Source organism: Micropterus salmoides, unplaced genomic scaffold (assembly GCF_014851395.1).
Source record: "Micropterus salmoides isolate LMB-PRFRI ecotype aquatic unplaced genomic scaffold, ASM1485139v1 Ms_hic_scaffold_16, whole genome shotgun sequence".
NCBI lineage: Eukaryota > Metazoa > Chordata > Actinopteri > Centrarchiformes > Centrarchidae > Micropterus > Micropterus salmoides.
In genome coordinates, this window is record NW_024040707.1 from 4,539,616 (window position 1) to 4,555,521 (window position 15,906).

General features: G+C 40.8%; 1 protein-coding gene across 1 annotated transcript in view; it reads left to right on the top strand.

Annotated features, from left to right (window-relative positions):
• The first annotated feature begins 7,163 nt into the window (after positions 1 to 7,163).
• LOC119905035 (nucleolar protein 4-like) overlaps positions 7,164 to 15,906 on the top strand; it is a 161,792-nt gene continuing 153,049 nt past the window's right edge. The window contains exon 1 of the mRNA XM_038721718.1: positions 7,164 to 8,988. Within this exon, the coding sequence (XP_038577646.1) occupies positions 8,581 to 8,988 (408 nt within the window). The 5' untranslated portion in view covers positions 7,164 to 8,580. The remainder of the gene's footprint in view (positions 8,989 to 15,906) is intronic.

Genomic DNA, 15,906 nt, shown 5'->3' on the forward strand with positions numbered 1-15,906 from the left:
GAATCAGTGCCACAAAGATTTACAACGGTCCTGAAGGCAACAGGGGGTCCAACCTGGTACAAGCAAGGTGAAGCTTACCTAATAAAGTGCACATGAATTACCAAATTTCATAGCAGCTGCTGGGACCATAAGGAAAATAGAGGCTAATACCAAATGAGTCCCGTATTTATATTTCTCTGATGTTAATATTTCATTCTTATATAACCTCTACTCACCATTTAAAAAGCAAGATTGAAGGTGCTGCGGCTCATGAGAACCATTAAAATCCCAATCAATATTTTAAAAAATACATCAGTGCCTTTCTCAGTTCATGAAAGGTGCTGGCAGAATTTCTGATCGATTCGGTTCATTTTTTATTCGTCTCCAGAACACAGTGAGGCGTACTCTACTCTTGGATGTACCTATACTTATATCCTACTCTTAAAAGTCACCTCCTAACTTAATGTCTGCTTAGTTACAAAGATGATTCTGAGATATCAGCAGTATCAGTGCTGTATAAAGGATCCAACTGTATAATTATAATCTTTTTCCCAATCAAGGACTTTTACATTACATTTTACAACAGTTTGTTTTCATTGTGTGCTACCAAAAACCTTTACAACACCAGCAGTGTCCCCTTTTTTCAAATGGTGGTATCTGAGTGAGCAACAATGACAATCAGTCTGAAGCTTACTGTGATATTTGCGCTGATAAGAGGAGACAAATGGAACTGACTGTTTCAGGTGGTTGTCACTGTGTGTTGTTATGGTGCTGATACACTGTGGTGTTTGACATTTCGACACAGGGAGCTCGCTTGTCTCTGGTTAGTCTCCATGTGACAAAAGTGTCTGTACCAAGTGTATCACATGTTGATGTTTTGAGGAATTTTAGAGAACCTTTAGGACATTGTTTTCATCATGTCTGTGCTCACAGATCATGTAAACAGTCCACGGTGGATGTTGGAACATCATGGTTTAGAAACTACTAATAGACCAATAAATCAGGCCGATTTCTGGCATTTAAAGCTGGTTTGCATTGGCCGATACCTGCACTCAAAGGCCGATATATCATCCTAAATGACAGCAGAATTAATCTTAAACCATTACTGGCTAGCGTTAGAGAATAATGCTGTTGAATGACATCGCTTCTGACAAACTGTACACCACTCTCCCTTAAACACCAGTCACATTCTGAAATCTAAAGGAACCCAATGTATGTTTCTATTTCATTCATTAAAACAATTCCACCTAACATAACACGTTACCTGGGCGCCGTTTAGCTCCGTTGTTAGAGCACCAGCCCCATGCACTAAGGCTCAGTCCTTATCGCAGGGGCCGGGGGTCGAATCCGGCCCGTGGCCCTGTTCTGCATGTTGCCCCCCTCATGCTGAAAGTCCACTTACTCCAGCTATGGCGGTTTTGATCTGTCCACAGCCTGGCGTCAAAGTCCAGTGAAAGCGTTTCAGCAGTGGAGCATGCAGCCGGGCCTACGTTATTAATTTCTCCTTTTTGTGCTTCTACTAGATTCTTCAAAGCTCTCAAGAGTCAGTGGACTTCACTTTCTCCTGCATTTCCTGTCCCTCTCCAGCTATACTATTATTAAAGACAAAAAATATATTTTAAAAAACAACACGTTAGTGGCTAAGAGAACATGTTAGATTGGACTGCATGAAATAATGGTTTCAAACATGGCTTTTATAAAAATCGGCATTATATATCAGTTATCGGCTGCCCTCATCTCTAAATATCACCGTCAGCATCGGACATGTAAAAACCTCTATCGGTCGACCGCTATTGGAAACACTATAGAGTTGCATGGACTCAGAGATAGACTAAGACCTAAGTGTCCTTTTAAGTCAGACTTGCTATATATTCCAAACATTTCCTGTCGCAAAGAACTAATCCAGTAGTAACTTAAATAAGGCAGACTGAAATATTAAGTGTACAATGCATAGTGAGTAAAATTTGCAATTTGACAGTGGAGAAAAAAAGGCAGACACAACACACAACCTTGTTACAGTTTTCTCCAACTGGAAGCAATTGTCTTTTGAGAGGGGTTATTGCACAAAAGACCGTTTTGTTTTAACATTTTAATCAAAGGGATGGGAATCCAAAGAGACAACGTTGAAAGATCACCAAAAACAAAAAACAGGTAATGAGTACTGAAACGCTTACAGACAGTTTTAAGTCACACAGTTATGGTGACTAATTTTGGAGAGTCAGAGTAAATCTTCTTTTAAATATTTATGCTGTCTCACTCAGAGAAGTCAAGAGTTGAGTTAAGCTACAGCACTCTGTATTTGTGTAAGAAATGTGTCTGGTAACATAAGAATTATTGTTGTTGTTTTATTCCTTCCAGGAGTGTCTGTGCCAGTTCTGCTTTGAAAGAAGATCACTAGAAGTCTCATCCCTCAGAGGGAAGCTACTGTTCTCCTCGTCTGCTTGCACATAATCAAGGTTACCGAACACAGCAATAGACATACTCACATTTACACTGATACAGAGATAAACACTTGTGTATTTATGAGTGTTAAAGCATGTGCAGATGCAACTCCTTGCAATCTCTTCCACTCAGTAACTGCTCCAAGACAAAGTAAATAACTCTGACTGGCTGATGATAGGGGTGGATGTAGCTCAGGTGGTAGAGTGGGTTCAGGTTGGCCAGTAATTGGTGGTTTGGTTCCTGGCTCTTCCTGCCCACATGTTGAAGTGTTTTAAAGCATGACACTGGCGCTCAAATTGCTCCCTAAATGTATGTGTATGTGAATAATTTAGGTCACTCTGGACGAAGATGTCTGCCGAATCTATAGTTTTATGAATTTGTTTTGAGGTCTGACAGCTCTTCGAGAAAATGTCCATTTGAGAAAGTAATTTCATGCTCAGTCCAAACATCTTTTTTTTTTTTTCAATTAACAACTTTCACTTTATTGTCAACCAGGGGGGAATTTGTATTTCAGCCAGGTGAAACACAGTGACAGTATAATACATAACCTGGAGCACACATCAGCGGTTAAAACACCATCACCTTCATCGCCGACCGATATTTAAATGGGAGACTCACCATCAGCTGGCTCATTACGAGAATTGAATGGTTTAATTGCATGAGAGATAAAAGTATTGCCTTCCAGACGGGAGAGGCTCCAACTCTAGTAGATGAAGAGGACTCGAGGCAGAAAGTCAGATGATAACGTGGTTTGTAAAAACCCTACAAAAGGACTGAGACGCATCAAGGAAAGAAGATTTTCAGACTCGGATAGTACCGATACTGACAGATCAGTGTTTGTGACGACAGCTTGTCTCTCACTATGTGTATTGCCCACAGCTTTTATATTTTACTCAAGAGAAGAGGGATAGCTGGTTAGTAGTGTAGTTAGGCAATAAAAAAGTTCATTAAACTGCATGTTGTTGGTTATCAGCCCATATTGTAAAGGTATTTTTTTCCTTGTTGGCATTTGGTACGGAAGTTAAAATGATAGATTCTGAAGTTGCTTTCATTTAGATTCATTTCAAGGTGTCTAACCTTTCCAATTTTGATTTGTTACTGCCGTGACAAGAAGTGTGCGTCAGTGAAACAGCAGCAGGTTGAACAGCTGGACAGTTTCTCTCGTCGTAGTTATCAGAGGATATTACCCTTATGTATTATAGCTTATACAGAAGCAATATGACTGACAGCGTTATTGAAGAAGAATACCATATCATGTCTCGTCTGTTAGTGGTAGGTGAACACTTAGATACAATAATATGTGCAAAATAATGTACTAATATTAGTATTTTAAGAACGTCACTTTGAAAAAGACACCACTTTAACTTCCATTCATCTTCCAGCGCTTTCCAGGATGCTCACTGTGAATTCATAAGAGCATAAACTTCTTTCCATAAATAAGCATCAGGCTGAACAAACCGGCTCAGCAACACGATGTGAACTGTAAGACAGAGTGGTGTTGCTCTTTAAGGCTGCCGTAGAGGATGCTGTGTTGGGGGAGTGTTTTCAGCAGCCCAGTTTAGTGGCAGCTTCCTTATTCTGATGTGTGCACTGTAGCTGTTTCTACAGCGGGTTACTGGCCTGCTTGTATCTCGGCTTGCTCCAGTGATTTCAAGGTTGCATCTGACGGTTGGATCAAGGCTAGATGACAGTCACTCGCCTCAGCTGGGGATCGTCCTCTATCTTTTCTAAGACAGTTTTTAGCTTAAGCACATACAGTATTTAAAATGAAACAAGGGAAGATACGAGGCTCAGTTTTTGCTATTTAAACCAACAGCTGCGCAATATGTTTTCCTCGGTGTGGATGCTACAATCAGAGGATCCTTTTCTCTGTTGCTTTTGTTGTCTTTCATTTCAAATAAATATACAAATATACAAAAGCAGAACACTAATGAAAGGCTGACATGTATGTATGTATGACTCTTGAGCTGACTCCTGTCATGGCCTCAGTGCTTCAAGGCACTTCTGGGATAAAATCTCCCATTAAAGGTCTTATTACTGACATTTCTAAAGTGTTAGTATAATAAAATCTGATATCATGGGTGCTGCAGAGGACTGGTCTTTATTGGTTTTGTTTTATTGTGTTTTAAAATAATAGGTAAAGCAGGTTTGTTTGTATAGCACCTTTTAACAATAAAGCCATTCAAAGTGCTTTACATAAGACTTTAAATGGCTAGAGACGCATACAAATGACATTCAAAACAAATGTAATGAAATAGGAGATAGAAATAAATGGAATAAACAAACACAGTGCAACTAGAGACATTAATAAATAGCCACACATTTAGTTCAGGAAAAGGCAGTAAGTTATTTAACCAAAAAGTTTAAAGCCTCAGCAGACCTTGTTTTCTGTGAGAAAGCACATCTGTCCCAGACAACCTTTGCAGCCCAAGATAAATCTATTTTGGCCCTAAACCATTCAGTGTCTTTATAAACCAAAGGTAGTATTATAAAGTGAATTATTTGACTTATAGAAAGCCAAAGGTCTGAGAACCGGACTGAACCACTCTCCTAGTCTTAGTGAGGAATCGGCAGCGTTGTGATCCAGTTTTTAGAGAGAATTTTTTAAGACGGCATTACAGTAGTTGAATCTACTGAAGATAAAAGTGAAAGAAAGAAGTCTTTCTCAAACATATCTTTGAATATTAGCATTATTATTTTGTCGTTGTCTTTAATATGGATGTTAAAATTTAGATCTGCAAGTACACCAAGGTTTCTGGCTTGGTTTGTGGCCTTTAACAATAGGGATTGTAGATTTAAGTTTTTAGGTTTTAGGGAGGTGGGTGGGAAAATGCTGTCAAGTAAGATGCTTTCAAAAAACAGACCTGTTAATACGTTTTATTTGCAATTAACAAAATGCAAAGTCAGAAAACTGAAGATCAATTCAATATTTGGTGTGACCACCCTTTGCCTTCAAATAGCATCATTTCTTCTAGGTACACTTGCACATCCTGTTTTGAAGGAACTGGACAGGTAGCTTGGCCCAAACATCTTGGAGAACTCCCCACAGACTGCGCTGTGAAGTCTGTGGATTAGACATCCTCAGTTGCTTCTCTCTCTTCATGTAATCCCAGAGAGACTCAATGATGTTAAGATCAGGCCAATCAGATGCCTCTCTGATGGTGCTGCCTGATGGATAAGTATCTGCCTGTACTTCTCAGTACTGAGGACACCAGTAATTCTGACCAAATCCCCAACTCCATTTGCAGAAATGCAGCTTTAAACTTGCAAGGGACCCTCCACCATGCTTCACTGTTGTCTCCAGACCCTCATTCTTGTACCGCTCTCCAGCCCTTAGTTGAACAACCTGCCTTCTGCTGCAGACAAATATTACAGAATTTTACTCATCAGTCTAGAGCACTTGCTGCCATTTTTCTGCACCCCAGTTCCTGTGTTTTTATGCTGAGTCACTTATTTCCATGTCGGAGGCTTTTTGGCTGCAAGTCTTCCATGAAGGCCACTTCTAACCAGGCTTCTTCAGACAGTAGATTGGTGTACCAGGGTCCCGCTCTTCTGCTAATTCCTAAACTGATGGCACATCTTCCGATTGTGAAGGGAAGTAAGCACGATGTGTCTTTCATCTGTTGCAGGATGTTTCTTTAACTGAACACTGCGTCTGCGGTCCTCAGCTTTGCCCGTTTCTTTGTGCTTCTTCCAAAGAGCCTGGAAAGCACATTTGGAAACGCATGTTCTCTGCTTGCGAAAGACCTTGCTGGTGCAGTATAATTACCTTGTGTCTTGTTGCTGTTCTCAGTCTTGCTTTACCTCGTTAGCTGAGTTTGGCTCTTCTTCAACCCGTTTTTTTCCTCCTACACAGCTGTTTCTGTTTGTTTTAATGATTGTGTATATTGAATTTATGATCATTAGCACCTGTTTGGTATAACTGTTTAATCATACACCTGACAATATGCCTACAAAATTCAATATATACAAGTGTATGTAAAAGAATTGATGCTGTTTTGAAGGCAAAGGGCGGTCAGATTTGTCTGTTTATTCACTTTGCATTTTGCGAATTGATCAATTCAATCTATTAACAGGTCTATTTTTGAAAGCATTCTTACTTTACAGCATTTTTTCCATACCCTGCACAGTACTGTACATTTATTGAATTTCCAGAGAGATAAAAGATAACAAGTGGCATTTTGGGCTTCAATTCACATATTAAATAAGAAAAACAGATAAAAGCAAAAAGGAAAAAGAAAGGCAGAAAGAGACACAAACAAACTGCACATATGGTTTCCAATGAGAAATTAAAAATCACCTTGTACATTGGCATGAATAAAACTGTGCACAGGTGGAGTACACAAATATGAGAGAAAAAAACTTATGCAGAATAAGGAATGTGAGTTTGTCAGTCTGGGCTGGCAGTTAACGTTCACTTATCAACATGAGTGTCTTCAACTGGCTGATGACCCTTTCTGTTTCTCATATTATTCATTTATTTTTACAGTTTATTAAAGAAGATGTCTCCCCAATCCAAGAATGGTTGCTTCAGCTGAGCACAGACAAACAAACAAATCAGGCTATTTTCATACAAGACTTGTTTTTATTTATCAGATTTTCTCACTGTCACCTAAAGAAATGTCCTCTTTAATCAACTAAATATGTGGATGACATGGAACAAAGGCTCAGATGTTATTGTGCAGACCTTCTGCAGACACAATCATGTTATATGGGGAACTTTAAAAAAAAAAAATTTTTTTTACTGTAAATCAGTTGTTTAGACATCTTGTAGCCTATTCTTACTTCAGTTTGCGTTACATCCCCATTTTGATATCTACGGGACCGTTTGGCAGCAGTGCGCTGCGCGTTTTTGGTCTTTTTTTGGGCACTTCCTGCTTTTTAAACTCGAGCTGCGGCGTGCATGTCCCGTGAACTCAGCCCGGGTTAACAGGCTGGGCTGCTGCTGTGTCGCAGCAGTGTGTTTGCAGGCTATGTGTTTAGGATTAAAGCTTCTGTTGCGGTTGGGAATACGATATCGTACAGGCTATTATCACCGGCCCTAATCGTGTGAGGAGCATGGAAATGAGGCGTAGCGTCGCGCTTTAACTGTGCCAGAGGAAAGAAAGACGAACAGGATTCAAACAGGTGTCCTGCTGTCTCCCATCAGCCCGAGTCCGGATGAGGAAGAGACAGAAAATCTGACAAAGAGCAAAGCAAGAACGGAAGGCGGAGATGTGAATATGAATGCGAATATCTCCCAATAATTAACCAAGCGCTGACAATGGGCAGATCATTCCGCTAATTTCAGGACGTGTCGTTTCTTTTTGTAAACCGTGCGCTCCTTCGGCTCAACAGTGATGGAGACCCGGCAGCCAAACCAGGAGAAACCCGTCTTTTAATATCTTGGTTTAAGAAAAATAAGAAAGAAATAAAATAAATAAGGCTAAGATATAGATATCCGCATCAGCTTTCGTGTTTCTCTCTCGGAGGAGGAAGAGGAGGTGATAGAAAAGGGGAGGCGGTGACCGACATCCCCCACGGGACAGGCCGACCGACCCACGCTTCTAACAGGTGTGTCTGAGGAGGGCAAATCGCTCCAAATCTGCACCGTCCGTCCGGCCCGTGTGCCTCACGGTCCCTTCTTCTGCGGCACTGTTCCTGGCGAAATTACATCCCAACGAGGGAGGGGGCCGGTGGTTTGGAGTTACATTTGTTCGCTTCGGCATCCCAAGTGAGCGCTGATCCCCCCCCCCCCCCCCCACACTCTTTCGGTCTCCTCGCAGCTATCCATTGGTGCGTAATAGACGCGAGGAGGAAGGAGGTTGGACCCAAACGGCTAATTTTGAGACGTTAATTAAAAAAGAAACGAGGTTCGTGTTCTTTCTTTGGTGAGTGGAGACATTTTAAAGGGTTGAACTGATCGTTTCAGAGGTTAAGGGGAAATGTGAAGATTTTTTTTTCTCCCCCAACACACACACACACCAGATTTGTTGGTTTGAACGGATTTCGACCCCTTGTGAAAAAGGCAGAGAGCCGCCGTTGCTCCTGTGGTTTCGGCTACGGTTGCTAGTCCAACCGAACCCGAGCCTGACGATTCTTAGCGGACAACAAAGTGGGTCTTTTGAAGGGACTCTCTCTCTCTCTCTTCTTAAAACAAAGTGTACCTCGTTTTTCATCATGACAACGAGAAAAGTCAACACTGTGGAGGACACGGTGACAACCTCCACCACCACCACCACCACCACCAACCACCAGAACCAGCCGAGGAGCCGGAGTCCCAGCAGCGGGGCGGGCGGAGGGGCGGAGATGTTCGGAGAATTTCAGGACTGGTGTCTGCGGACGTACGGGGACTCCGGCAAGACCAAGACCGTGACCCGGCGTAAATACAACAAAATCCTCCAGACCCTGCTCCAGGGGGACGAGGAGAACAGCAACGGGGTGTTCCTGCATGAGAAAGGCAACAACCACATCAACGCCAAATTTAAATTCTGGGTCAAGTCCAAGGGCTTCCAGGTCGGGACGCTGCAGGACGCCAAGAACGGGTCATCGGACAGACCAGTGCTGTATGTCCCCATCAAGTCGACGGTTAGTGCATCTTCCTCTTTCACCAGCTGTGTGTGTGTGTGTGTGTGCGCGCGCGTGCATGTGTGTCCCGTTTGCACGACGCCTGCTTGTACATCACTACTACCCTTATTTGCATAAAGAAATAAGGTGTGTATGTGTGTGTAGCCTATAGCTGCACAACATAACTTTCCCTGGCTCAGTGCCATGGCTACAGCAAACACCTGTTCCAATACAGAGCCGAGCCTGTTAGTGGTTTTGCCCTGGTAGGTGTTTTTAAAAACCCACCAGCCTGTCCCGCTTGACAGACAGACAATATACTGGAAGAGCTGCCCACAAAAGACAGCTGAGCAAGTGATTATTTTCTTTCATTTCTATATCTTGTCAATCAGTCAGTCGATGATTTATTTATAGGAATAATGGCAGGTGGATGACACAGTTCACCAGAGCAATTTATGTGACAATTTATAATGAGATGAAACCGAAAAAAAGGAAACAAGTATTGGCATTTAAATGATCTGACATGGAACTCTATAAATACCTACAAGTGACTAAAAAATGTGCTTCTCTTATGACAACTATGGAAATTAAAATAGCAGTGACTATAAGTTATCCATCCATCTGATCTAGAATTACATCAAAGAAACTTTCTTTGATCTTAACTCACAACTGGAATTGATTAATTTTCTGTCAAATGGTTAATTGACAGATTTGTTCCAGCAGGTGATTGTGACGATGCAAGGCAGTAAACTGGCTCAATTGATCTGTTTCAGCTTTACTTTTGCCCTCCTGTCAGTCTAGCAATGACCTTTTGACCTGGAGTTACAGTTTTCCCACATGACCCTAATTTGATATGTTTATGTTCAGCAGGAAGAAACAATGAACTACTGAAAAATTACAATTCTTACTTTAACTCAAGTTAAAACATATACAATTGCTTCCTCATGTATATTTTGAATGATGTATGTTGGCACTGTCAGAAACACACAACTGGATACGGTGTGTGATCACACAGTCAAATATTTGTCTTCCCGATGGTATATGGTGTACTATAAATGTTCCTTATGTTTTTCATATTACTGCAGTATTCTACATACTTTATCATTTAATATTTTTATTATTTAATAAATCTGCTTTTTAGCAGTTTAGGTGCTGCTTGATCTAACTCAGTGGTTCTCAAACCTTTCCTGTCATGTCCCCCATGCGGGATTGAAAAAAAAAAAAAAACTACACGTAAACGGATTGAAGTCTTATCAGTTATCAACAATTTTGGGGGAGCAACAAATAAAAATGGAGCTAAATTGAATTGGATGTAAAAGAAATTATTCAGTTTAGCATGTTAGCAATAGCATTTTTTTTTTTAAAATTCCCTACATAAATCGTGTTCAGTCAACTTAGTTCAACTACATATTTGGCCCTTAGTCAGCCATTCCCCCCTTGCAGTGCCTCCGAGCCCCCCCAGCAGAGCCCGCCCCTCAGTTTGAGAACCAACTTGAGAAAAAGGTGTGATGTTTAAGATGTGTGTTTGTCATGTTCTTGTGGTGAGAAAGAGGGAAAGGAAAGTGTTTTGCACACTGCAGGGGGGTCCAACATCCACTTACCTTTTTAAAAGTCAACTTTTGCATTCATGTACTCACCTTGAAAATCACGCCCTGAAGACAAACAGTAAATGAACCTGCTGTTAGGTGTGTTAATTAATCTAGATAACTACAACCATATAATAAGGGCGGATATGTCATGTCACTGTTGGTGAGGACAATAAAAACATCTCCCAGAATATAAGAAATAAAGTCACATAATCTTTCAAAACTTTAACGCATTGGACTTGTATTGGAGACCTGTCACACCAAGTACACTGACTAGACTCTGACAGATGACAGTGGTTATATTTAATTGTTTTGATCATTGCTAGGGATTGTTCAGTAGTTGCTGGATATTTGTAGGGACCATCCCTACTCAACTATGCTCCCTTGACCATAAGGATGTCTTGTATGTGCACACGTGGAGAAGCTTCTTCTTAACTGTCAAATGTTTCTTGAAGTTGATACAGGCTTGATTATTATTATGTATCATCAGTAAGTTATGCACAGAAGCAAAACAAAAAAACCCTGTGGTTTATTATTTGAGTATATTTGTAAAGGATGCATCCATAAACAGATGACACCATTGTAAACACTGACTCATAGCCTTACCAAATAATAGTTTGCCGGAAATTAAACCACTTTATGCTTTATTGTTGGAGTCAAATTCTTCTTAAAAGGGCAGACACACATTACTATTGTTGTTGGAGCTGATTATAGATATGATGTGGGTAGTGCTGAAACGTTTTGTCAGAAACAGAAAATGAATCATCCACAATTTTAACTTGTCATGCAAGAATGCCAAATATTTACTGCTTCTAGCTTCTCAAATGTGAGGATTTACTTGTGTTCATTTTATGTCTTTTTTATTTGGGTTTTAGACAGAAAATATCTGGGTTTGTGATGGAGATTTTTCACCATTTTAGGATTAATCAGTAATGAAAATATGAAAATAATTGTTAGTTGCAGCCAAGCAGCAACCTCCAGGGGCCTGTACCACGAAGCAGGATTTGAGCTTATCGCTTATAACTTTTGGTTTAACCCTGGCTACTTGCTGTAGGTTTTTAAGATGTGACAGGAAGCCTACAAACTGCTGTGAAAGGATTTGCTTCCAAGTAGGCATGCACCGAATGTCGGCAACGAAAATTAATTGGCCGAAAATAGCAAAACAAAACACTTGGTGTACGTTAACCTGTCGGCAGTGTGGAAGCATTTTAAAGTGTCAGAGACAGAAATCGCCCTTTGCAGTCACTAAATTGTGCTGAATTATCTCCTAGCACATCCAGGATTCAAACCCTTCATGCTTTACTCTTCATTTATTTCGTTGTTTGTGTGAGTGGCTGAGGGCAGCCATGGCCTACATGTTGATATGTATTTCCCAACCAGAGAGCACTTGTGACAGTAGAGTGCAGTGGAGTGGGATGACTCAAATGTATGAATGAAAAGAAAGAAAATGACCTTTTCTGTCTGTGTTTGTAAAATACTGTGCTGTATTTAGAAGTGATTCAGAACCTGTCTATCTGTAATGTAACTTTACAATTGTCTCTAATGTCAAACAGATTGTGAATTCAGTTCCGTCGTCGCATCTATGGAAAGCGTCGTTTGAATGATTTTCTGATCTGCAGACTAAAGCTCATATCAGGTTGTTCAAAAGGCCAAACAGACAGGATTGCTGTGGAGATGAGAATGGTTTCAGGTGTTGGTTGGCATGGTTACTGCTTGGCTAATTTCGCCCTGTCCCGTATAATTTCATATTCAGATTAAGATCAGCCAGGAAGGGAATCCTCTTGCAGAGTTTATCTTTTGTAAATCCCTCTCCTTCCGTCTCTCTCTCTCTGTTTTTGTCCTAGCAGCAGCAGGTCTGTTGAGTCTGTTTAGTATCTGAGGATTGGGCTGTTTAGACTAGAGAGAAAGAGAGATCCCTCCTGTTGTCTGTTGAAATGTAAGTGTGTGCCTGTGTTCTGCTTCCAAGCATAACTGGACCGATGTTAGAAAGACGAGGAAAATTATCCCTAATGTGGACGTTTTAGCCTCACTTCCATAAAATGATGACTTAGTGTAGACTGAGATTGGTATTACCAGGTTGGTTCACCCAAATCACAAAAAAACGTTCCTCAAGCAGTGCAGATTGTTTTGATTTAAAGAGGCTATGTGTTGTTTTTTTCATACTTAATTGTGAACGGGTTGTAACCTCATAAAAAAATGAACCATTCGCCGGCTTTTGCAGTTATCTTCAATAGCCAATATCCCGCTTCCTATATTACATTTACTCATTTAGCTGATGCTTTTATCCAAAGCGACTTACCGTACATTTGCTATATATACCGTGTAATCAATTCGTCTAAGTCGGCTGTCACATTCGCACTCCTGAGCCTCTTGCCTATTGACTCTGAACTCTGTACTATTGCACACTGCAGCTAATAACATGTAGTCCGCTAACACCAAAAAACTCTGTTTTGGCCGATGTCCAGAATGCTCACTCATGAGTTTGAGAATGCGCACAATGCTCCTAAACCTCACCACTAGAGAATAGTTACAAAAATACACAGACATTTACACGATTTGAGGAGAATAATCCATTATTTAGCAAATGTAACCGCTACATAGCCTCCTCCTCCTCCAAACCAACAGGTCTTCTCTTGGCGCTCTCCTTCGAGGAAAAGCTACGCCAATGGTTATCCATGTTTGTCCTTGCCATTGGTCGCTTCCTTTTTGTGACTGTAGTCCTTCCTCTGAATGCTGAGTTTCTTTTTTTTTTTTATCTCGAGCATCAGAAACGTTTCACTTGTCGCCACAGACACCAGATTGTAAAACTGGTGTCTAAATACCAGGAAATACAGGTCCAAGGTAACTAACAGTGATATGCTTAATCAGCATTGTGTGAACTTGTTTGCAAAGAGCTTGAATGTAACAGATGTTCATTTATATACTTAGGTTGGGTATAAATGTTGAGCCTCTCTTTCTCTCTGCTCTCCTGACTTTCTCCATCAGCAGTATGTTTTATAAACTCGACACTAGACACAGAACTCGTCTTTTATTTCCAGAGTTTTCCACCTGCGACCCGTTATCAGTTATCAGCAGTTGCGGCTTGTTAATGAAATAGCAAAAACCAACATCTGCACTTTGTGTGTTCACTGCTGCTTGTAAAATATCCACCGTATCCGCGACTTGTAATGTAATAAGCTACCACGTTTTTTACTGAGTGAACCTTTACGACCGCTTTCAATCACTCAATCACTTTCCTGAAACAATGCTGTGGTTACTCTGAATAAGCTGGAGAACACGTTGTTCCAAAGAAAACTCCACTGTAACATAACAAGGTTTGGTGATGGGATTTCAGTTGGCAACAGCTTAATTTACATAAAAAAAAGAGCATGATTGTACTATAATTTAGTAATGTATCCCTCGTTCTTCGAGGGAGATGTGGGTGGAGGCAAACATTCCTCTATAGCTCCATAATTAACCAACAGCTCCATATCTCCCTACCGATGTCTTTGTGCTGGATATGCCCACTTTTGAGCGATTCAATCACATCTAAAGAATTTGATTTAAAGTCCTTCTCATACTACTACAAGTGCAGAGACAGGTTCTGTAGCCACCTATCTGTCTCTGTCTCTGGATGGTGTTAGCCAGCTATGTTTGGATAATCTTTGGCAGCAACATGTGGCCTCATACAGGGACGACTGGCATTTTCTCAACAGTTTGTTTAAAAATGAAAAACACTGCCTGATCCAGCATTTAATAATAAAATATAGAAGGCGTAAATCTTTAAAAACAGGTCTAACCCTAATGAGTCACAAATGATGGTTTCGCCCTGATTAAAGGCTCTCTACTTAAACCTGGTGATGGCAAATCAAAAAGAGTAACCACTGGTCTTTGTGTTTGTCTCATCTCCTACCTGTTGAGCGAGGTGAGAAATACAGACCTGGATGTGTAGAATCACACAGGATCTTAATGCTGTGTTTATGGCTCAAATCAGCATCCTGCTTTCTTTTGGTCTGCGTCGTGCTGAGAGGGGTATGACCTGACTGCAGAAACAGCTGATCAGATAGCGACTGAGTTTACACACACACACACTCTCTATGTATCAGTGTCTGTGAGGCAAAGACAAAAATATTGCTTAGATCGCTAAGGAATGGAACAGTGTAGGGATGAAAGAAATGAAGACAACTAAGGAACTATCGCTCTCCTCGGGGCTCTTAGGTTGACTTTGAAGCCAGAATTCAATGACTAATAAGAAAAAACAGTAAAACACACAGTTGAGACACTTAACAGCTTGCAAGTAGTCAGAACTGATAGAGGGACCTTATCAGAAGACTTACTGCTGCTAATTCCTTCCCCTTTGTTTGCATCCATTACTCCTTGTCTGTGTTGTACACAAGCTCCTTAAGAAATGTCTTTTTTGATGGACTCGCTTGTGTTCTTTATCATTTAATAATTTGTAGGGTTCTGTATCGGTAGTGGTGACATTCATCTACTTTCTCCTTGCTCATCTTCCCCTTCTTGGCTAAAGTGAAAGGAGTTTCTGTACTAGAAGGTATATTGGAATCGACTAAAAATAACCGATAGCCAAGGCTAGGTTTAAGACTTTTCAGGCCCGGAGGTTGTCGCGTGGTTCTTACAAGAGGCCATGTTTGGAGGTGGGATGCAGTCGAGGGTTCCCGTCCTTCTGTTTCAGACACCTGTACAAGTGGGCTGTGAATGTCCCGTGTGTTATTTCCTCTTAGTGAAGCTCATCCCAGGCAGGTGCAAAGAGGCAGCTGGCTACATCATGTGTCGCAGCCAGGACACAGGACAACAGGGGAGTTGGCAGAGGGAACCTGCGTTTCCAAAATGGGCAAATGAGGTGAACAATAAAAGTACTTATTTCTGATTGGCTTGTAAGTGTCTGGTAAAATCTTACAATGAGACGTCTCAAACATTTCTAGTCAACAGTTTAATTACTTATCCAAACGAGAAGGTGTACTGACTTAAAACGAAACCTTTTAAACATTTTACTATTTGAACAATGCTTTTCTTGGTTCCTTTTGCTAACTCACCATGAAATAAAGTGTGGCAACACACTGTACTAGAAAATAACGCTTTACGGTGTCCAGCCACAAGGAACATGGTGATTCTGTGTGTTCATGTGCATCAGCTGGCTAAAGGGGCCATTGCGTTTTTTCAAATCCAGCCTGGGACTTGTTCAGTATTTCATCATTCTCTCCAGTCTGTCCTTTTGCAATACGGAAAAGTTATTAAAAATTAGTGTATGTAATGCAAGTTCGCTCAACTGACTTGTGGTGTAAAACAACATCCTTCAGTTAATTCAAGAGGGCACTTTTTAATTAGCTTAAATAGTAGTGCATCCGCCCATTTTTGC